The sequence below is a fragment of the Sinocyclocheilus grahami genome, unplaced genomic scaffold, assembly GCF_001515645.1.
Source record: "Sinocyclocheilus grahami isolate Dianchi unplaced genomic scaffold, SAMN03320097.WGS_v1.1 scaffold439.1, whole genome shotgun sequence".
Classification (NCBI taxonomy): domain Eukaryota; kingdom Metazoa; phylum Chordata; class Actinopteri; order Cypriniformes; family Cyprinidae; genus Sinocyclocheilus; species Sinocyclocheilus grahami.
This window is the reverse complement of record NW_015505618.1, coordinates 657,178-681,670: the sequence shown is the minus strand read 5'-3', so window position 1 is coordinate 681,670 and position 24,493 is coordinate 657,178. Positions and strand designations below refer to the sequence as shown.

Sequence of the window (24,493 nt, the reverse complement as noted above, 5' to 3'; positions counted from 1 at the left end):
ATGAATATGTTTCTTAACACACTTTAAAAAATGCACTTTGTAATGTTACATTTTAAATCATTGTTTTAATATTTTGTTGAGTTTGATGTGTTGACTAATATACTGAAGCACATGTAAAATGTAAAAATTTTAGTTCATAAACACATTATTGTTACACATAATTATTGTTATTATGCTAATTCTAAAACTAAAGATATACTTAAGTCCTGATTAAGTGTGCCAAAAAAACAAACCAACTAACTAACGTTCAGCTAACTGCATTTGTTATAAATCAAACTATAATACCTTTGTATTTAATTGCAAATAACATGTCATTAAGTGTCTGGAAACATTATATTTACTTAATTACACTTTTTAAAAATGCTACAGTATACTTCTTTTTCACAAGGGTCCCTTTTGTCATGAATTTGCATATTTATCATGATAAGAGGTGACAGCAACATAAAGGAGGAGTAGTTTTTTGAAGCAGAAATGATTTGCATGGTAGTACGATTAAAGCTCATGTACCTATGCTAGAGGTGTAGTCAGTTGCTCCAAAGATGAGTTCGGGGGCTCTGTAGTACCGTGAGCATATGTAGGAAACATTGGGCTCCCCACGTACTAACTGCTTAGCACTGCGAACAAAAAGACAGATTGAACAATCTCTGATCACACACATCACCATTTCATTCAAATATTCTGCCTTGTGGAGCTTATTGGCAGGATAAACCCCTAAAAGTAACTCTAAATGGCAAATGAGCTAAGAGATCTAAAGTGACCTGAAAGCTAAAGACGGTTTCTTTGTTTAGATGGTAAGCGAGTTGCTAACATTTTAAAAGCATCTCAAGGCTGCTTGCAGTGTACATGAAGACTGCTGCTAATCTGTGTCCTCATTCAAGGAAAATTTGCATTATTTTTGTCTAGTCCTCAGTATAAGGTATTCATTAACAAGAGGCAAAATCGCATGCCCTAGTTTTCAGATGCAAGGCAAAGGAGAAATGGATACCCAAATATCACTTCAACTAAAATCTTCACTAGTGTTCTTAGGCAGACAAATGTGAAAAGCACAGAGGTCAGCACAGATATCTCCGAGCATAGCGAGACCATCTGGAGGCCTCTGGTAAGGTGTACTATGGGATTTTCAGGTTAAATGCAGTAAAGCGTTGCTTTCGGACCTTTGAAAGGTTATCAGAAAACCATTGTCTCCTATGAATTGGCTATCAAGAGATTACCAACTGACCTGCCAAAGTCACAGAGTTTGAGCACGGCTGTGTCTGGGTCCAGCAAAAGATTCTGCGGTTTGATGTCTCGATGGCAGATCCCAAAGGAATGGATGTAGGCCAGACTCCTGAAGAGCTGGTACATGTACAACTGTAAAGTAAATATACACAAGTCATGAGGTTAGCAAAGCGGTCATAAAAACAGGTCACAAAAAAGGTACCCTAAAAATGCATAATATAATTTAGTTTTTTTATATTGCTTGTAATATCAAATGATTTACTGAAACTCTAATGATAATTCTCCAGATCTGTTGTTTCAAATCCAAAATTACTTTCTTTTGTCCATGGAACACAAAAGGTGAATCCATATAATGAAAGTGAAAGTGAAAATGACTTAAAAACCACCACAGTACTTTTTAAGGGTCATAAAAGTGTTCTATTTGACTATTCTGAAGTAATATGGCAAATATGGCACCACTGATATTAATGGCATTTTATCATATCCATTTGTCCATTTTTGGAGAGGGGAAGATTATCAGAGAATAATGATTTTTGATCTGTTCATTACCAAGACTTGGAATATGGTTCATGAGTCATATGGAGTACTTTTATGCCTCTCTTATGGTGGTGAGTCCCTAGTCCACATTCACATTAATTATATGCAAAGATGTGGCCACAAAATTCTTCAAAAATACACCTTTTTTGTTCCACAAATAAAATAATGTAAATAGGTTGTGTACTGGTATTTCCCTTACCATTATGTTTTTCCTTACATAATGGCACAAAAATAATGACACTTGTTTAATGAAATATTCATTGAAAATTATTATTTTTTTAATAATAATTAAAATATTGTATATTCTTCATAAAAATTCCCATGGAGGAATTCCCATTTACATGACGTTACATTACATTTAGAAATCACACTTAATTTTAAAAAATAAAAATTCTGTCATTAATTACTCACCCTCAAGTCGTTCCAAACCCGTTCATTTTCAGAACACAAATGAATGATATTCATCAATATTTCTGATGAAATCCGAGAGCTTTCTGACCCTCCATAGAGGGCGATGCAACTGACATGTTCAAGACCCAGAAAAGGTAGTAAGGACATCGTTAAAATAGTCCATGTGACATCAGTGGTTCAACCGTAATTTTATGAAGCTACGCAAAGAAAGCTGCGCAAAGAAAACAAAAATAACTTTATTCAACAATATATTTTCTTCCGTGTCAGTCTTCGACGTGCGTTCACGAGAGTATAGTAGAATCTGCATGTGTCATGGTACTCTTTTTTTTGTGCTTGCTTTCTGCATAAAAAGTAATCTTGTAGCTTTATAATCTTATAGCTTTATAAAATTAAGGTTGAACCCCTGATGTCACATGGACTATTTTAACGATGCCTTTACTACCTTTCTGTGTCTTGAACGTGTCAGTTGCATTGCTCTCTATGCAGGGTCTGAAAACTCTCGGATTTCATCAAAAATATCTCAATTTGTGTTCCGAAGATGAACAAAAGTCTTGCGGGTTTGGAACGACATGAGCGTGAGTAATTAATGACAGAATTTAAATTTTTGGGTGAACTATCCCTTTAAATGTTTGTTTTGCCCTTAATAATTTTAAGTAATCCTGATGTCCTCTTTAATGTGAGCTGAGACCCCCTGGTTGAGAACCACTAATTTAACTTCTAAGTGGAAAGTTTTCACATATAATTGTATCTTTACATATGTTTACGTATGTGTGTGTTTGACTATTTATGTCGCATCCTGCCAATAGCAGGAAGGATATAGCTCAGGACGCGGCACAAAGCAGTGATGATGCCATCACAGCAGTCAAGACACTGGTGACGCAAAACCGCACAGGAGGAGGGGGAAGAAACGCCAACACACACTCGGCTGACCCGTATACTCACCAGCGGGAACAAAACCTAAGGTTTTTATTCAGGATGTACACATCACTCACACAAGCACACATTAGGAACAATCCGCACCTTCACATAAACCATGGGAAGGGTCTGCTTAGCGCGGCTGTAGTGTCTCGCCACTCTGTAGACGGTCTCAGGGACGTAGTCCAGAACCAAATTCAGATACACCTCATCCTTCTGTGGACAGAGAACAAGAAAGCAAATACTTTAAGTCACAGAGTTAAAAGTGTCAGGCTTTATAGCACATACATATATAACTTCAGTGAATCTATATATAAAACCAGCTCAGTATGAAAGAGGATAATGACTCTGAGTCAATGTCTATGCTAAAAATGTCTTATACGCCACATCCCTCCATATATCTCCATGACTGAACAACCAACTTGCGAACCGTAAAAAAAGCTGCGACACAAAAACAGTCAATTCTCTGGCATGATGTCATTGTGGACGTTGACTGCCATGCATTGTGTGGAACCGTGCCTGAAAGCGAGCGATGATTGCGCCCATCACCTTTACATAACATACATGCTCAGACGTTGAAGTCATATCCTCCTGAAGAACTAAAGGAAAGGAAGAGCTCAATAGGGTGGCCTACAGGGCCACTCTGACCCCACGTCTGATGTCACATCCTGTCTATTATGCCCTTCTTCCTTCCTCCACAAGTTCAGCTGTGAGAGAGTCTATTTCTGCTGGATCTGACATTCCTGAGCTCATTTACTTGAGTCAAACCAACCAACTCTGCTACACTTGTCAAGATACTTCAATATAAGAATAACTAAGATATCCTAATATAAAAGATATAAAGATAGATACAAAATATAAAGGGACTATTTCACCCTTTACGCATATAACTTTATTTTGTTGAATAAATGTACCATAATGTGGTCATTTTGTCATTTTAGCTTGTCTTTTTTTTTAATGTAAAATATGTAAAACAGCACTCCAAAAGTTTTGCTATGTATCTTCTTTGGTGTTTCACCAGAGCAAGAAATGTTTGAAAGGAAGGTGAGCAAATGATTACATTTGGTAAACTATTCCTTTATTAATATCTGGGTCAAATCTGAAAAATAATTACTAGCAACATAAGTAGTAAAATAAATAAATAGAAGTTACTCTGATAAAAGCATGAAGATACTTAAATATGAGATGCATAAATATGAAACATATAACAATATATAAAAGATAGAAAATGTATAAGATATGAACTATAAAGGGATTATTTCAACCAAATGAAAAAGAAAAATAATTTTCATGACATATAACATTCTTCTGTTGAAAAAAAAATAAATAATAATGGTACCATAATGTGGTCATATTTTATTTTTATTTTTCATTTTTCGAGTTCTACATTGTTTTTTGACATCTACATTTTTCACTGATATAACTTTCTTTGGTTGAATAAATGAAATAAAAATAATAGAAGTACCATCATTTGGTCATTGTAGTCATTTTAGCTTGCCTTTTTTGTGTTTGTGTATGTTTTGTGTTTCACAACAGCATGAAAATCATAAGGTTTGGAGCAACATGAGGGTGAGTAAATGATGACAAGCTTTAGTTTTTATAAACTATTCCTGCATTAAATTTGAAAAGTATCAATAAATATATAAATTAATTAAAGATGACATATTATGCCCCTTTTTACAATATGTAATATAAGTCTCTGGTGTCCCCAGAATGTGTCTGTGAAGTTTCAGCTCAAAATACTCCACATAATATTTATTATAACATTTTGCAAATGCTTATTTTGAGTGGAAGCAGAAACACGCTGTTTTTCGGGCCTGTGTCTTTAAATGCAAATGAGCTGCTGCTCCCCGCCCCCTTTTCCAGAATAGAGCTAGCCATTATATCTGGACTGGTACCTGCTGAAAAACATCTGTTTTGGTTCTGATGATCATGTTTTTTACACTGAAATCATGCGTTTTAAACCATATGAGTTTAAACTTCAGATATAAGGTTTTCTGAGCGCACACATCTGAAGCACACGGACAGAAAGCGGCTGTCACAGCATGTGAGTACTAAGTTTAAGTTAAAAACACATGAGTTACAAAAACAGTCGGTTATGTCTGTGAACAGCTGGGAAATAAATCGCTTGTTTATTTTAGATCTGTGTGGCAGCAGCAATATACAGTAGCCTAAATAAATCAATAAATCCACTGCTCTCTTGTGTCCTCTGAGGCTGGGACTCTAAATAGTGTTCTGTGCAGCCAAAGACTGAACAGTTAGCATGTTTGCTCAAACTTTCGGCATGGCATTAGAACTGGTACACCGTTGTCGCTTGCGGAATCAAAATGACAGCGCCGTGGGTGGAAATTTACAGATTAAGGGGCAGTAATATTATAATGAGATCCCTTTGCCACGTCACCAAGGGAGCGAAATCAGATGCGCTCGTTTTCTCAGACGCTTGCAGAAAAAGGCTTACTAAAACAACATGATTGGGTTAATCTTTTTCACATTTCCTTGGTTGGTAGATGCACCGGAGACCTGATTATAGCACTTAAGACCTGGAAAAGTCAAATTTTCATGATATGTCACCTTTAATTAATTAAAAATATATAAGAATATATACATATACAAGTTATAAGCAACAAACTATTCAGTGATTGCTGTTCTTCACGAAGACAGAACACGCAATGAATCAGTCAGTGCCACTGTTTCTCTCTAAGTCGTTTTTCTTTCTCCGCTTTGACTCTGATTGATAAGTAGTCTCTAATAATTGATTTCCTAAAAAACCCAAACCACCCTTTGACTGTGCTGTGCAGCTAAAATTAGTCGTAGCGATGACTCACTCTCCGCCTCACTACAGCAACAGCATCACTTCCTCAATTACAGCCGATCGGAGAAGCTCTGAGGCGAATGGCTCCTGAGATGCTCCCATCAGATTACAGGGCCATGTGATTGGCTGCTGCTCTGTGGCCACATGACATTGTGGGCATGTGATTGGGTGATCTGTGGCTCACGGCACAGTAGTCAACGTCTCCCTCAGTGAGGGAGCCACAGGTAGACACTCATCTGTCCCCAGGCCCTGCTATAACAGTATCTTCCGCAAACAGCTCCTGTCAGAGCCAAACACACAGGGAGGTGACGCTATATGCACTAACTGAAGATACATTCTAACTACATACATGTGAAGTGTGTCTAGTGAAACTCCAGCCCGGTTTGGAAAACAGTGCCGCCCCAATCATTGATCTTTTGGAATGAAAATAAATTATTCTGGATCTGAATCTGATTCCACTTAACGATTCTGTTTCCTTAGTGAGTCAACTAACGATTCTTTTAGTCCTTAGTCTTTAAGAAGTGGGTTGTAAAGACTAAACATAACTCCTAAACAGTGCTATTATTGTTAACTTATTCTATTGCTATTTTTATTACCTTTTCTCATCAACTGATTCATTAGACTGATCAAACCGAAAATTCAGTAAACAGGGAATCAAGACAGCTTCGCCTGATTCAATACATGGAACTTGTTCATAAGAGTCATTTGTTCAAGAATCAAACTACAAACAAATGTGACCCTTGAGCACAAAACCAGTCTTAAGTCGCAGGGGTATATTTGTAGCAATAGCCAAAAATACATTGTATGGGTCACAATGATCGATTTTTCTTTTATGCCAGAAATCAGGATATTAAGTAAAGATCATGTTCCAGGAAGATATTTTGTAAATTTCTTACCGTAAATATATCAAAACTTTATTTCTGATTAGTAATATGCATTGCTAGGGTCTTCATTTGGACAACTTTAAATGTGATTTTCTCAATATTTTGTTTTGGCACAAAAATAGGAAGAGAGAGCATCTCAGCCAAATATTGTCCTATCCTAACAAACCATACATCAATGGAAAGCTTATTTATTCAGCTTTCATATGATGTATAAATCTCAATTTCGAAAAATTTACCCGTATGCATTTATTTGAATAAAAATACAATAAAAAACAGAACAGTAAAATGTTATTACAATTTAAAATAACTATTTTCTATTTGAATTTATTTTAAAATGTAGGCCTAATTTATTCCTGTGATGCAAAGCTGAATTTTTAGCATAATTTCTCCAGTCTTCAGTGTCACATGATCCTTCAGAAACCATTATAATTTGCTGATTTGCTGCTCAAGATACATTCAATGTTGAATACATTTGTGCTGCTTATTTTTGTGGAAACTGATACTTTTGTCAGAATTCTTTAATAAATGGAAGTAAAAAAGAGAATTAATTTAAATTTAATTTTTTTGTAACATTATAAATGTCTTTATTGTCAGTCAATTCAATGCATCCTCTGTGATTATCAGAAGAAGAAAAAAAAAAGTACTTCCCCCCCCAAACTTTTGGACAGTAAGTTTGAAGAAATGCAAAATTCTTCATAACTGTAGTATGTGAATAAATCTATTTATTTCACAGAAATACAGAAGTCCATGTAGCATATTCAAGAGCCCTTCTCTCTCTACCACTCTCTCTCTTCCTATTTTTGTCCGAGTCGTCTATGTAGATGTATTTTTTGACTCATCCGTGTCTTGTGTGGCTCCTCTGTGAGGAAAAATCAGTGGCCACTAAGTATGGCAGAGAGAGATTATGGGTAACGGCTGGTGGTTGTCGAGGCCCAGCATCTCCTCATGTGTCAGTACCTCTCTGAAGACTCTGTAACACCATCTCCTACACCATTCATAAATAGATGGCTTTAATATGTTCTGTCGGTTAAGCTCAAAGCAATCAGCTGAATGTGCTAACATATGCACACTAATACCACACACACACATTTCTATTTGAAAACCTAGTGACCTGCTGTAGGCAGCATTTTAAAGCATAAAAAGCACTCCAGACATAAAGGCTGTTTCAAAAGACATTCAGCATAAATGTTGCCTTCTGAGATGCATTCTTTTTTCACAATGTACCTAATGTTCCATAAACTGAGATAAATGTGATTAATCATTCACTACTAAACATTATCAATAAAAAACGTAATCTAATAAAAATTTGACTATTTTACCAAACTTGTTTTTTTCTTGTTACAGCATTTCATAAAACTGAGTAATTTCTTAAACATTTTACATGATCATTTGTACGATTCAGTTTCAGATCACTCAATTTCAAATCACTTCTTGCAGAATCCAAAATATTTGGCAAATGTGAGTAAAAATGTGAGTAAAAATCCCATTTAAAATGGTTTCAAATTCAAACCATCTATATTATATAAAACAACTGTTACTATCCTAACATCATATTGTATAATATGAGGTTTATCTAGGAAGTGTATTTTCTCTCCAGAACTTCACTTCAGCAAACTTTTAAAAATAGTACTTATTACAGAAATAATATGCTTTAAAAGAATAAACTTAGGTGTGAACTTAATGTAATGTTTTCAGACACTTTAATTATTATTTATTATTATTTTTTTATTTTTTTTAAATAGACTTTAAAGTTTTCAAGTACACAAGTGCACATTTAGTACAATTAAACACTACGTATTTACAAGGGAAGGACTTTGTCACTAATACATCTTGCAAGGAGAAAACAGCTATATAAGCTCATTATCACTGAGACAAAAATATATTATTAACAAAAAATCCTGCTAAATAACCTGTAATGGTCTTACTTATGACTGACTTTGGAAGGTGTGACAATGAGCAAACTGTCAGACCCTGCAAATGAGGTTCTAATTCACTAAGGATGCTGCTTTCAAAGCCTACAGTATGTAGTCTGAACAGCATGTCTGCTCACTATGTTTTGGAACAGAGCCTGTGACTGTGGAACAGAGCCTGTGACTGTAGTAAGAGTCATCTGAATGGGTCTAAAGTCAGGCTCCAGAGCTGAGTACTGTCCGCATTGTACAACAACACTTCTACTAATCGTGCCACTTAGCAGAAGTGGAAGTTGTTTGGAGAGAGAGAGAGAGAGAAGACCACGTCCAGACATGACGCCACCTCATCTATGTCGAACAGTCTCTTTTCAAGCCTGATTTTAATCTCTTTCTCTCTCTCCAGGCCTACGTCAGCCTACTCTCTCTATCTTTGTGTTTTATCTCTCCATGAGATGCTCTGGGCTCTGATTTCATGGTGGTTTACCCTAGACAAAAAACACAGAGCAGCTGCTAAAATTACAGTATAGGGAGAAGCTAACCAGTCTACAGACTGACTGCTGGGCGCTGTGATGGTGCGATGGTCGAAATGTGTCACTGGTGGAGACGGTTCTTAAACATTTATGGCACTGGAGAGCGACTGTGTCACAGATGGAGGTTTACAGCGTAGACAGCTTCATTGATCACGATGGCAGTGATTTAGCTGCAGTGCTTCAGTTTTGTCTGGTGTACATGCTATGTAAAGTTTGTTTACACTAAGAATGATAACTTTATTAGTGTCCACACCAACAAATGATAAGCACATGCTGCAATTTTGTCCTGAAAGACGCGATCTGAGAGAATTCAAAATCCTGCTGTGTGAAATGAGTTCTGACTGAAACATACATCGGCGATGACCTACAGCCAATGAGAGAGCAAGATACAGGGCAGCGGGAAGTTCGGGGAGGATTTTTTTGGTGTTTTTTTTATTTTTATTTTATATTATTATTATTAGGGATGCACCGATACCACTTTTTCCAGTACTCGCCCGATACCGATACTTTTATTTTTGGTACTTGCCGATACCGATATTTTTATTGCATTTGTCAATTTTTTTAATATTGGGTACAGAAACCAAAAGAGTATGCATAATGTTAGTTGGTTAACTTCATTTATCAAATAGACACAGTCAAACCAAAATGTATTCAGTCACCTTCAACATTTCTCACATTATCACAGTTTATTCGCTATAGTTTTGAAAATGGTAATAAAATATGACAAGAACTCAGAGTTAAACTGTGTCAGAAATGATGTTTATAGTGAATGCCCCTATAAATGGTCTTATTTTTACGATTTAGTTTTAATCCAAATGATGTGTGCTAAGTGAGTGAACATCAAAGATCACACAACAGAACTGCGCTCTCTCTCTCTCTCTCTCGCTCTCTCTCTTTCCCTACCGTTAAGTAACTTGTGCATTGTTTTACTTACTTGTTTTTGACATATCCGACCGAACTACAAGCTTTCCAGTGATGTCTGTGAGAAAGATATATTCACTCGACAAGCTCGCGCATCTGTGCCGCCGCATGCTCAATCCACTGTGTGCTTAGAATAAAACGTGCTTTGTTTATCAGCTCGCACACATCAGCTATACAGGTGTTAATACTGATTGTTTAACATTATATTCATTGCATACATATACTTCGTAGTAGACATCCTTAACTCCTTTCTGCTGTCTGTTGTTCTGTTGTCGGTGTTTCTTTGTTTGAATATGGCGCTTATCACATGCTGTGTGGTATCGGCGTTTTGGTATCGGGGCATTTTAACGAGTACGAGTACAGGAGACCAGTATCGGGCCCGATACCGATACCAGTATCGGTGCATCCCTAATTATTATTATTATTATTAAGCAATTAGCCATGTGCAAACAACGTCACAGTTACAACCCTCTACATTGTGAGTAAATCACTCGCATATGCGACTAACTCTTCACTCTGGGCGACTAAATGATATCTAAATTAGCCAATTGCTAATAAATTCTCAGATTTTACTCGCCAGTGTGTGAGTTGGAGGCTAAGTATAAGTTTAGCACAGATATATTTTCACTCGCCGAACACTCTCTGACTGAGCGCTTCAGAGTTTCACTCTCAGCCAAGCGATCTGTGTTGTTTTTTAGTTCATCTCAATGGATGTGCAACACACCTGTATTTAACGTACCATAAACTCTAGGCGCACGACTCGCCGTTGCTTTGTTTCACACACACGCAGAGAGAGAGGGAGAGAGAGAATTTACGCGCTACGTAAACTATATTCTTTGTTGTATTTTGCTGTCAAAATAACGGAGTTCCTTTGGAATTGTTCAGCTTTTAAGAACTACCGCTTTCTCCGGTAGTGGGCGGAACTAATGTGCAAACAGCAACCTCATTGGCTGGCACTCGCCTATTATCGTCCCTGTTTTGATTTCAGCAAATCAGTTCAAGCGAACGCACACAACCTGATTAATATTCATGAATCCAGTAGCTCATTAATCCTTAGTGCGTTTTATATTGTTCTTATTAGTAGAATTCGTATCATTATTATCTTATCAGTTTTTTCCCCAATTTTTTATTTTTTACAGAAACACTGAATGACCAAAAAGCACCACCACCAGTCCGAAGTGTAATATAAAAATTTGTTTGATGATCTGAATCTTTTAAGTGTGACATATGCAAACAATTAAAAAAACAGGAAGGGGGCAAAAACTTTTTCACACCACTGTATATATATATATATTATCAGTCTGGCGAGTAAACTAAAACATTTACTAGCCAATGGCGATTCAATTGCCAAGGTGTCTGTAGAGGGCTGCAGTTATCGTTTATTGACCTTACTGTCGTCTCGTCATCGTCTCGTTTTATTTGTGGGAAAAAAGCTTGTCGACGAAACATTTTCTTCATAGTTTTTTAAAGAAATTAACACTAGTGTTCATGCTGCCTTTTCTAAAATTTTCAAGTTGTCAACTCAATTACCCAAGTTGTCACTTAGCACAACTTCACATTTAAAGTTGACTAAACTTAAAATTTTAAGGTGAACACTTACTCTAAGTTGAAACAACTTTTTTTTTTTACAAAGTAGATTTAAATAGAAGGAAAAATATCCATTCTTATGACATCACAAGTCGTCATTTCCGTGTCCATGCGCTCCATCAGATGCCAAAAGCAATCAAGAAACGGTGCTAATATCCAGTCATGGTGTGCTGCAATACTGCTGAAAAATTATGATCCTCATACTGAAATCACAGATAGCCAGACAGTGATTCATCTTTTATGAATCATTAATATTGTATGTACTGCACATTAGCTTGCTTATTGTGCCCAAGAGCATGAGCATGAAGTCCACATGCCATATTAACAAGAAACTATGCTTCCAACCACAGGTCAAGAACTGTAGTTCCATTCATACAACTTTGCGATGTTGTTTACGAATGTTTGTTGGAACTAGTTTTGGGAAACGCAGGGTTGGCTAACGATGCATTTGATAAAACGCAGCAGTTCAGCACAGCTAGTGGCACATAAATTACATACTTCACCTTTAAGCTCAGAAAATAGAAAGCATTTTAAAGTAAAAAAAATTACATCCTTAACATAAAAGTGATGATGGTCAAATGTCAAGGGTTTGTTATGAGTGAGTGGACTGTTGTCATATCATTAGCATCATGGACACGGCCGTCTGTCTACACCATTCTTCATCTCTCTCTCTCTCTTCCCTCCCCTTCAGCCCCTGTTCCAGTTTCCTAGAGTTTTTTTATTATTTCATGGACCTGTTCTCCATGCACTCCCTGTCAACCTTTACCCCGGTGCTCTGTGATTCTGGGTTACAGAGGGGTCGGGCGTGCATGTGGGTGTGTGAGCGGAAACCAGCTACTGACATTTCCAAAGCGTGTTTCTCAGAGAAGAAAAAAGCGGTGGTCAGGCGTTTTTGCAAAGTCACGGCGTGTGGGCGAGAGGTCGAGAGGGTCTGTGCCTATAATGTGTGATATAATCGAGACCAAGAAAGACAGAGAGCTAGATGTGTGGTTGGCGGTCAGGCCATGCTGCAGCGTTGACATTATTTATGTGTGTGCGTGTCTTAATATCTCAGTCTATATATGCCTAGCAGATAAAGCAGATAATCACATGGGCACAAGTTCTCAGAGTCGATTTCTCTCAGGTCAGCATCTGGACGCCATTAGACCCCATTAGAGATTAACAAACACAGAGAGGCATGGACGAAATAGTTAATAAATCTCTTAATATTATTAATGATTTTCTTTCTTTCTTTCTTATTTGTTTAAAGCTATTTGACTATATTAAATATATAAACCTTACCATTAAAAAGTTTCAAAGATTTTTTTTCTTAAAAAATAAATTTATTCAGCAATATTTAACAGGTCAAGTCTGTCATAATATAATGAGAACATTACTGTTAAATAATGTTATGGAATCTTTGTGCGCTCGTGTTTAAGCGCGTTGTTATGGGAAGAGTGCATTCAGAACGGAGCTGCACCTTCATGACCAGCACAGTTAAGTTCACTTGAGCATTTGCAGAATTTTGTGCAATTGTACGTTGTAATATTGTGTTTGTGTTTAAGCTAATAGAGGGTTAATAGAGCGCTTCAGTTTGCCGGTGTTAGCAGCGCACAACATTAATAACTAGGGCTATCATATATATAACATTATAATGAGAACACTATTATAATAAAACGTCGTGAATTCTTTGGTTTAATTTGTCGTGTTTCAGTGCGTTGTTGCGGGAAGAGCGCATCCACAAGTTATATTCTGGTTAGCACGTAACTTACTTCGAGTTCACTTGTGCATTTGTGTCTTTTTGTACATATATAAATTGTAATATTATGTTTATGTTGTATAAATATCTGATTAATCTCATATATGATTAATCTCATACTGTATATGATGCATTTCCTTGAGTTAAATAAGCTGCCAGCAAAGCACTTCAGTTTACGGCAGTTCATTCAGCTCTTCAGCTTCAGCACACGCAGTGTGAACAGCAGTGCCCAACGTTAATAACTAGTATAACTGGTAATGTCTTATGCTTAACATTATAAAGAGAATATTACCGTAATAAAAGTTGTGAATTCAGTGAATTCATGTGAATTTCAGCGCGTTGTTACGGGAAGAAGAGTGTGTCGAGTTACACATCTGGCTAGCACGTAACTTAGATCAAGATCACTGCATTTGCGTCTTTTTGTGTATATATAAGTTATAATATTATGTTTATGTTGTATAAATATCTGATTCTCATATAGCACAATTAACCCGCTAACAAAGCGCTTCAGTTTACCGGTGTTCATTAAGCTCTTCAGCAACAGCGCATGCAGCTTAAACAGAAATGCTGCTATTTGAAACAATGGTAGCTATTAATTTAAGATACTTCTTTTTCAAAATCATTGATATATTATTAATAATAACCACCACTTTTATTTTTATCTTATTATTTTCATATGGTTTAATTAAAATAATTTTATTATTGTCGGTGCAGAGGCTATTCCGTTTTTATTTATCCATGGCACATGATTTTTGATTATTTTACACCTAAGTAATGCTGTCCAGTGACTTTTTTTTTTTTAATCAGGCTCTCAAAAATTACATAAAAATTTGGATTTAGATTTATCAGCCAACATATCGGTTTTCAAATATAAAGAATTATCGATATCGGCCAAAATTTTCATATCGGTGCATCCATAATATTTACTCTATATTCACAGTGCCCTAGTTAAAAGAAATGGCACTGAAAAGGGCAGCATAAAAGCACACCGTGATGTAGTGTGAGATAAAATATAAGATGAAGTGATACACTTGCCTTATCTCCACTGGAGTAGAAGAAGTAACGCAGACGCACAATGTTGCAGTGGTCCAGTTTTCTCATGATCTGAAGCTCACGATTCTGCAAGAAAACACAAACAAGAAAACAGTTTGATTTAAGCTAATATTTTCAGCTGCGCATAGAGTGTAGTACTCAGCAACAGCAGTACTCTGAGCTCAGTTTACCACTTTTACCATATTTAAATCCCCTACACTCAATCCAGAAAAAGTGAAAAAACTGCAAAGATGCCATATGGGATCACTGATGTCCCTTTGAAGCCTTGTGATCCAGCAAAAAAAATTCTACATTTGGTAATGAAACTAAACTGCTGAAATAGAACTGTGATAATGGCTGATACACGTTAAGTGCAATTCAAATAAAACACATACACAGCAACAAATAAAGTCCTCGAGAGTTCCTTGCTTAGAGGACTTGAGTCAGTTTCTGACCCACATCTGACCAGAATAAAAGACCAAAATAGAGCAACTGGAATGGCCCGTAACCATAACAACAAGAGTCATCTGGCAGCTTCCATGAGAGAAACTGGCTAATCAACGATTTTATTTAAAGCACCACCCACATGGTGTGCGTCTGAGAGAGATGCTTCCTCTATTTACATGAGAGCAGCAGAAGGTGACGGCAGGAAGGGCATTAAATACATGAAGACTTCATATCTGACACAACTTCAAGGCTTTTCAGGATTTGTTTAGTCAAGGCCATGGTCACTTTTGAAAATAGCAGGGCAAATACATTAAATGTCTGTTTAGTTGCATGGTGTGAAGCAGTTTGATAAAACTAAGTCCACTCTGGGTTAAAGAGGTCGCTTTGGTATGGTTCGCAATTAGTATGAAATTATAAAATAGTGCATTTATACATTGCCTTTGCACAGCAGCCTGAATTTTTCACATCTCTTGCAATGCATTTATCAGACAAATTCATGCACAATTTAAGAACATTATTGTGTGAAACAAATGCTTTAGTCTTACAGTATAAATGCAGCCTATTTGACCTGCTGCTGTGTATTACTGACAAGAAAAAGAGCACTTCATATAATTATTTAATTTATTCTAGTTCTTAAATATTGTTTCCTTGAATAATCTCTTGAGAAAACTGAAGCAATGTGTATATGATTGGGAAATATGTGAAAGCATGTTCTAATTAAATAGTAAATTTATATTACCGTAATATTATATTTATTACAAAAAAGTTCTAAAGTTTAAAGTTGTGCGTTTAGGATTGGTTTTTGCTGTAGTATAATAATTGTGAAATGACTGGGGTACTGAAGTTTTGGTATCCTGTCAATGAAGTTGTGAAAAGCAACCTGCGGGGACAGAGGGAGGGGTGTGGAATCAAACTTGGGTTTGTGTGTGTGTGTGTGTGATTCTGTTAGCCTGTAACTCCATCAAAATCACACGGTGGGTGGTAATTTGTGAACACACTAGTCTCTGCCAACTCTGCATACAGTCACTCTCATCAGGCCGCATTACACAAATACATCGCTTTGCTTCAGAAAGCCTTTATTAACCCCCAGAGCCGTATGGAGCACTTTTTATGATGGATGGGTGCACTTTTTTGGGCTTGAAAAGCTCAACCCCCATTCACTGCCATTATAAAGCTTGGAAGAGCCAGGACATTTTTTTAAATATAACTCTGATTGTATTTATCTGAAAGAAGAAAGTAATATACACCTAGGATGGCTTGAGGTTGAGTAAATCAGAGTAATTAAAATTTTTGGGTGAACTATCACTTTAACAGTTATTCTTTCATGAGATAATTTAGTGAAAAACTGTGAAAATCTGGTCTCAAATATTTATTAGATTGAATGTATTTGCTTACAATAGCTGAAAGTGATGTTTATTCATCTATTCACTAAAGTTCATTAAAATGAAACCATTTTAAGTTATTTTACAGAATACACATGAATACTGAACTAAATATGTTCAAAAGGCTGAAAAATATCATGTTTAGAATAAGCAAAAATATAATATTTTAGCTACTGTTTATTGCGCAGCCCACTAATGCAGTTATAGTTGGTTATAATTGGTATATATTTATAGTTATCATTTTTAAGGAGAACGCAAACAGTACCTTTGCTTCATGCACACGGCCAAGTACACAATCACTTCATGGAAAATGATTGATTCCTCTGAAAAGCCCCCATTACATCACTTCAGCTGCACTATTACATCACACAAGCATTTGCGTAACCTAAAAGCAGCAGTGTTGATTACTGGCTTCTGCTGACAAAATCAGTATATGGATGTATACATATAACACTTATCTAGGTTTCGCTTTATTTTTTTATACATACTAACTAATCATACACGTATCCACTGACGTTAAAGTAAGAAGCTTGAGGGACAATGAATATTGGGACTGTTCTTGCATGCTAATATCATGTATATATATATATATGTGTGTTTGTTGCAGGGTAAAGGTCATACAGATAAACACTCCTACAGATACTGACACACTTCACACATACAGTGTTGATTACTGGCTTCTGCTGACAAAATCAGTATATGGATGTATACATATAACACTTATCTAGGTTTCGCTTTATTTTTTTATACATACTAACTAATCATACACGTATCCACTGACGTTAAAGTAAGAAGCTTGAGGGACAATGAATACTGGGACTGTTCTTGCATGCTAATATCATGTATATATATATATGTGTGTTTGTTGCAGGGTAAAGGTCATACAGATAAACACTCCTACAGATACTGACACACTTCACACATACAAATCCTCTCTCGGACGAGCAAGAGAGGGAGCAAACTCCACTGAAAAGAAAGGTGGAAAAGACTGACAGAAATAACCAGGGTTGCCAACTCTCACGCATTTGGCCCATGTAAATCTCACGCCAAATTGGCAACCCTGCTTGTGATATGAAACAAAGCTTTTAAATTTTGTATGTTGAAATACTAAATTCTAACAATAAATACCGTTTTGGCGCACTTAATGTGGCGTAAATCGTAAAATGTAGCGCTTCAGTTAAAGCCAGAGCTATAGAAAAACAGAGTTGCGACAAGCTTTGTGACATAAGTGGTTCAACCGTAATTTCATGAAGCTACGAAAATACTTATTGTGTGCAAAGAAAACAATAACGACTTTATTCAACAATTTCTTCTGTTCCATGTTAGTCTTCGACGTGCGTTCATGAAAGTACCATAACGCATGCATGTGCATTCCTCTGCTTGTAAACAAGGCGAAGATAGAACGATTTTCAGGGGAGCGCAAAACTGTTGCTGTTTTTTCATCACTGTCTCACTGGCTCTGTAGATTTAACATTTTTATCAATACTTCTTGTTACTGAATGAATTATATATTTAGAATTGACATTTCACTATTCATCTGCTATCTTTTTTACTGGACTACACTTTGGTATAGGGACCAATTCTCACTATTAACTAGTTGCTTATTAGCATGCCTATTATTATTAACGCATTGGCTGTTTATTAGTGCTTATAAAGCACATATAAAGAATATGACCATATTCTACATTCCTAATTCTACATAATACCTAAATTTAACAACTACCTTACTAACTATTAATAAGCAGCAAATTAGGAGTTTATTGAGGCAAAGTCATAGTAAAATAAAGTGTGACCCACTGGCCTTTTACTTCAAAATACATTGAAATTGCCCAGAAGGTATAATCATGCCTGTACCCTTTGGAACAACCTTCCTGTTGGAAATGTGCCAGTGATGACTTAAAATGCTGGCTATACAGGCAGCAGCACTATTACCCTAGAAGAACCGACAAAGTGTCAATGGAAAGGGCGCACAGCTTCACAGACAAAACACACACACACCAGAACAGTGTGTCAATATCTCTGTCAGGTCACTATACACACGCTGTCCTTCATATGTGACCCGTTCTGTCTCACACACGCCACATGGATGCACTACAGCTCTCTGATGGACATGTCTCTTCCACGCTGGTCACTGTCCCAACGAGACAAAGTCAAATTTTTCACACTAGCGGAAATCGCTCGTTGACATGAGTGACCTAAATTTAATTTACACCACCATCTGATCTTACAGTCATTCTCAGCACGACAGCATTTATGTGTCGCTGCACATCCTTCTCCTGTAAATCATACTTTTTTGCTGCAATATACGAAAGAGATGATGCCTGTCATCTGTCAGAGTAATATTTATTTTGTTTAAAATTGTTATTCATTAATATTAATAATAACATTTATTATTATTATTATCATTATTATTATTTCATAGCCATATGTTACTTTTTTTTTGTGCAGCCCAATGCCAAGTTTGTGGGTTCAACCCATAAGGAGGCATGACAAGTTGCAGGACATTTTGGCTGGTATCAGTTTTCCCTCCACCAACTGTGAAATTTGATTCAAAACACTGCTTCTCATAACTGTATATTGAACATCGGATATCTTCTGAATGACTGTTATTGTGTTTTGTCAAGCAGCAGTTTCATGTTCAGAGTGGATGGGCAAACTGCTTGTTGCTGAAACTTGTTGCATTGCATCTGGTTTAGGAAACAGTATTATACTTATTACACCTGTATGATCACATCAGTATGGCATTCAGCTAAGTTCCCCTTTCGGACTCTGTCTTTACATTTATTTTGAAAGATGAAGCTCGCAATTATTGTAAGGGGCGTTACATTTCCGACGAGTGCTTTCGGTGTTCGGCCAATCACAATGCACTGGGTTAGCTGGCCAATCAGAGCAGACTGCGCTTGTCGGAAGGAGGGACTTTGTAGAAAACGACGCGTTTGAGAGAGGCGGGGCATAGAGGACCTACAATGATGTACAGTATTTGAAAAATAATGTTTTTTTAACGTTAAAGCATGTCGACATATTCTGTTACACCAAATACACAAAATAATGATCTTTAAAAAGCATCATATGACCCCTTTAAGAGAAACGATAAACAATAAGAAATTAGATCAAATATAAGATATCAGAGATGAAAGATAAAAGGATAGCAGTAACACTGAAGAACAGAAATAAGGGAACTGATCAAAGAACAGTACAAGTACAAAAAAATAATAATAAGGATATAGGAACAGAGACAAAAGCATTTTGATGAGAGTCTGAGCTGTTCTTAAGAAAAGCTTTGAGCTCCAAAGCATTATATTCAGTCAAGAATATAAGTCTTACCTTAAATCGCTTGTCCTGAAGGACCTTCTTAATGGCCACCAGTTCTCCTGAGTCACAGAGCTTGGCCTGATAGACCACGCCAAAAGAGCCGTTCCCGATGACCTTGGTGTCGGTGTAGCTGACCTCCTGCGGCCGGTCAGGTCCCTGTCCAGGGGTCGCCACCACTGTGGTCACTTTACTGCCATCTTTATCTCCTGCAGACAGATAAAAAGAGAGTTGGGGGTTAGAGACTGACTGATGTTACAGTACAAAAAGGCAATCGGAAAACACAACAAGGTCTCAGCAGTAACAAGTTCCTGTGCTTTACGCCTTGGAACCTAAGTACTAATGTTGAGAATTATGAACCATTTTCTCCAATTATAAAAAAAACACATTAAATCTGAATGATTTTGATAACATTCGGTTCCATTGAGAGCTCTTGAATTTTTGAATGTCAAGGATTGTCTAAGAATTTATAGATTTGTTATATATATAAACGTTGGTTTTATGCATTTGACAGATACTTTTATCCAAAGCATATTGCAAAGTATACTTGATATTTATGAGTCCATGCATTCCCTGGGAATTGAACCCATGACCTTGGCATTGAATTACTTGTATTACATTTGAATGGACAGTGAAACGTACCATATCAGCACAATGAAAGCATCGAAAACATACACCTGCTGGTGAACAAGTTCTGTACTACTCTATATTTTCTCTTCTAATAAGCTGTGATTGGATCACTCATTTGAACTGCATCAGTTCAATTCATGAATGAATCATTCACCAAACTTCCCCAATCCTCATTCACTTTTATTATGCTATAGAGAGTGATCAAGGTATTCTTCAAGATCTCCTTTTGTATTCCACAGAAGAATGAAAGTCACAGTTCTTTGGAGTAAATGATGACAAAATTTTCCATTCTGTGTGAACCATTCCATTAATTGAAAAAAACAAGGCAGCTTATCTAAATGGCCAACAGGACTGTTCTGTAAATTAGGACCAAACTGGGAAAAAACTGGAAAGAAAATCTACCTTGAGCGTATGCATTTAACATTACTTTTCTTGGCAGATGTGTTCTCACCAAAGCGGCATAAAAGAAAGTGCATATTTGGAACTTGGGAGGATTACTTCAGCAGGTGACTTAGGATGAAAGTGATTATATTGCTTACAATGCAAACATATCATGTGAAATATAATCCTCAGCATGATGTGGAGAGGTTTTCAGAGTGACTATTCTTTCTTTCAGAGCTGTGAGGGGTAATAAACCCAAGAAATTAGTGCAGTGGGCCAAAGCATAATCCCTTTATTATAATTATATTATCCCTAACATTATAGGGACAGATTTAAAGAAGTCATAAAAATATTTACTATGCACATTACCTCTTACAATACAACTTGAGCTACAAGGACTTGGCTGAATATACTATTCAATGGTAAAAATGCGTCAACCGATTCTGCTATATAAAAAATTTTAAATTCCCATTATAAAAAAATAATATAAAATGACTCATACCACGATTAAATTTAGGTCCCCAGGACAAAATCAAATCATGTGCATACAGTGATGTATGTATGTGATTTGAGGGATCTGGTCCAGTATTTGTGACTACTTGGATCAGCTTCTTTGAGTTCCAGTTCAAAGTCCCTGTTAGCTCTGTTAAAGGTTAACCGCATAGCCTCCAATTGTCTTGTGCCTCTTCAACGCACTCACACCCACAGAAGCCCCACACAACAGATTCTCCAACGAGCCTCAAATCATGCCTCCGGATCAACTGTTTCCCAAATCTGCAGCAATGTGTTTTTAAAGAACAGAATCAGGTCTAGTGTGCAGCTCACGCCACATTTCCTCCCTCACCACTTGAGACTCTGAGAGCCAATGCCAACCACATTGATATGCCGCTAGGGCTGGGCAAACATATTGATTTCCCGATTAACTGTGATCTTCGTTTGAACGTTCTGATATCGAGTTTTGAAATCCCAAGATTGATTTTTAAATCAATGGCTTTTTTCAGCAGATTCTCATTAATAATTATTTGTAGCATGCCTCTCAATCTGCAGCTTTAGCGGAGTCAGTAAATCCTGACTGCCGGCCCATGCACAAAGAACAAAGACCTAAATACTGTGAATGTCAGCTCGTCTCATTCTCTGTCATTGCCAACAAAGTGTATATAACAAAGTATTGAGATGAAATTTTGTTATTGACCAAATACTTATTTTCCACCATAATTTGCAAATAAATTCTTTAAAAATCCTACAATGTGATTTTCTGGATTTTTTTTTCTCATTTTGTCTCTCATAGTTGAGGTATACCTATGATGAAAATTACAGGCCTCTCTCATCTTTTTAAGTGGGAGAACTTGCACAATTGGTGGCTGACTAAATACTTTTTTGCCCCACTGTATATATATATAGTTCAGCCATGAAAATCTACTTGCGCTCTTGTTGGTTCATTCACTTCAATGTTCCCAGCCAATCAGATTATACTCATTACTGGATTCCTATAAAACCAGCACATATTCAATAAATGTTTTGTCTGCACGATATGCATGTCCTCATCTTAGCCCACCGCCTCCCCAGCACCACCTACCTAGATCTGCTGCTATATATTAATATAAATAAATAAAGTTCAAAAGAACAGGAACAGCATTTAATTGAAGTAGAAATCTTTTGTTAAGCCTTGGGCAAAAAAACTGGGTGTTATTTCTGATGATGGTTTAAAATTTGACAGATAAATACGGGGGGTCAAGTCCTGCTTTTTTCAGCTTTGACTTCTAGCGAAAGTAAAACCTATTTTGTCTAGTAAAAATTTTGAAAAAGTAATTCATACTTTTATTACATCTAGATTAGACTACTGCAACTCGCTGTATTTTGGGATTGGTCAGTCAGCCCTATCCCGCTTGCAGATAGTTCAAAATGCAGCTGCAAGGCTTTTTAACGAGTACCAAAAAACGGGATCATATTACACCAGTTTTACGTTCCCTGCACTGGTTGCCTGTGCGCTATCGAGTTAATTTTAAAATGATTCTCTTAGTGTTTAAATCATTAAATGGTTTGGCCCCTGCTTATTTATCTGATTTATTGACTGAACATCGGCCCCTCTTGTCTCTCCGGTCGTCCAACCACAGATTATTATGCATCCCAAAGTCGAAGCTTAAATGCAGGGGTGACCGCGCTTTCTCAGTTGCTGCCCCTAGATTGTGGAATGCTCTGCCCCTCTGTATTAGATCAGCACCTTCACTATCTGTTTTTAAATCCATGTTGAAAACCTACCTTTTTGATTTGGCGTTTTATCAATGAGAACTTTCTATTGTACTGTTTCTTTTAGTTATTATTTTGTATTGTCTTATTGAAATGTTTTTATTGTGCAGCACATTGGTCAACAAATGGTTGTGTTTAATAGTGCTATATAAATAAAATTGTCCATTTTAAACTAATGCATGCTTGATGTATAAAAGTATCAATTTCTTTGGAGAAAAAACCCCCAAAAACTTACTGACCCTAAACTTTTGAACAGTGTGCGTCATAACCCTAGATTAAATACACTTAATCAAGTCAACATAAAAATAAACCATTTTACTTTCATGATGTGATTTAAGTCAATATTGATTGACAGGTCGACAGGTTATTTTATTTTGTAATTTTTTTTAAAGTGGTATAAAGAAGAATCTTTGAGTTTCTGTGTATAGCGATAACCTGTAATGGCCAAAATTATTTCGATATGCTTGAAAGTGAAAATAAAATGAATCCCGATTGTGTTGCAGTTGTGTAATCATGTAGTTAATTTCATATTGACATGAAATTTAACTTAACTGAAATATTCCCAAATTAATACATATAAAGGATAGCTTGTACTTCGAGTCGAACCAGGAAATCAGTGCCGATACCCAGACCCTTTCTCACCATCTCCATGGCAACTGAGACGTCTCTGAGCCTGAGAGATGTTGTGGACCAGTTGCTAAAGACTCACCCACTCATCTGCACGAATACACACACGCACGCAGAGAGTGTATCAAGGGTGACATTCACACACTCCAAAAATAACACCATAAAATGGCCATGAGCGAATGCCAGCGCAAGTGGAAATGAAGATCTGCTGGAATGTCTAACGTAGAATTAAAGATCTTGAAGTATGACGATCTTCAACGTGAAACAATTTACATGTTATCCATTCAACGTTCTGACGTGAAGTGTTTGCTAAAGTCAAACGTGATCTCAGGACAAACATCTCGTCAAACTGGTTCATGGGGTTTTCCTTTATTCAAGACAAGAAACCACTTCAAATCTCCATTGCTCTGTTTTAATACAGAGGAAACTAGATTCACTATGCATAATTATGACCAATTCAGTCAGCGCTTTGACACACCAGTACTTGTTACTCCTGTCAAACAGATAGAACAAAGAATAAGTATATGAGAATGATTTCTGAAAGAGCATGTGACACTGGAGTGATGATGCTGAAATTTCAGCTTGGCATCACTGGAATAAATGACATTTTAAAATATAAATCAGTTATTCTAAATTGTACAGTATTTTAGTTTAAAGGCAGTGGTGAGCATAAGATTTCTTTAAAAAACATTTTAAAAATCATTAATTATTCCAATCTTTTGACTGGTATATGGCATGTACTGGCAAAATCGTCCCAGCTAAGCGAATGTATGTGAATTTTACCAACGGAATGTCTTTTAAATCACAAAATCTATGAAAATATACACTTTAGTCTTGGTCAAGACTGTAACCAATGAAAAACTTTTTCAATTAAACCCAACAGAAAGTTGTAAAAAAATAATGACATGATAAGCCAAGATCATTTTATGCCACATTTAAGGCTGGAAATGCAACAATGAGATTAATTTAAAACAA

General features: G+C 36.4%; 1 protein-coding gene across 2 annotated transcripts in view; it reads right to left on the bottom strand.

The window, feature by feature from the left end:
- The window catches only part of LOC107551994 (glycogen synthase kinase-3 beta), an 88,183-nt gene that overhangs the window by 34,389 nt on the left and 29,301 nt on the right, over positions 1-24,493 (bottom strand). For both annotated transcript variants that reach the window (XM_016233803.1, XM_016233804.1), the window contains exons 2-6: positions 19,649-19,842; positions 14,499-14,582; positions 3,187-3,297; positions 1,220-1,350; positions 508-614 (exon numbers count right to left, since the gene is read on the bottom strand). In XM_016233803.1, the coding sequence (XP_016089289.1) occupies positions 508-614; positions 1,220-1,350; positions 3,187-3,297; positions 14,499-14,582; positions 19,649-19,842 (627 nt within the window). The remainder of the gene's footprint in view (positions 1-507; positions 615-1,219; positions 1,351-3,186; positions 3,298-14,498; positions 14,583-19,648; positions 19,843-24,493) is intronic.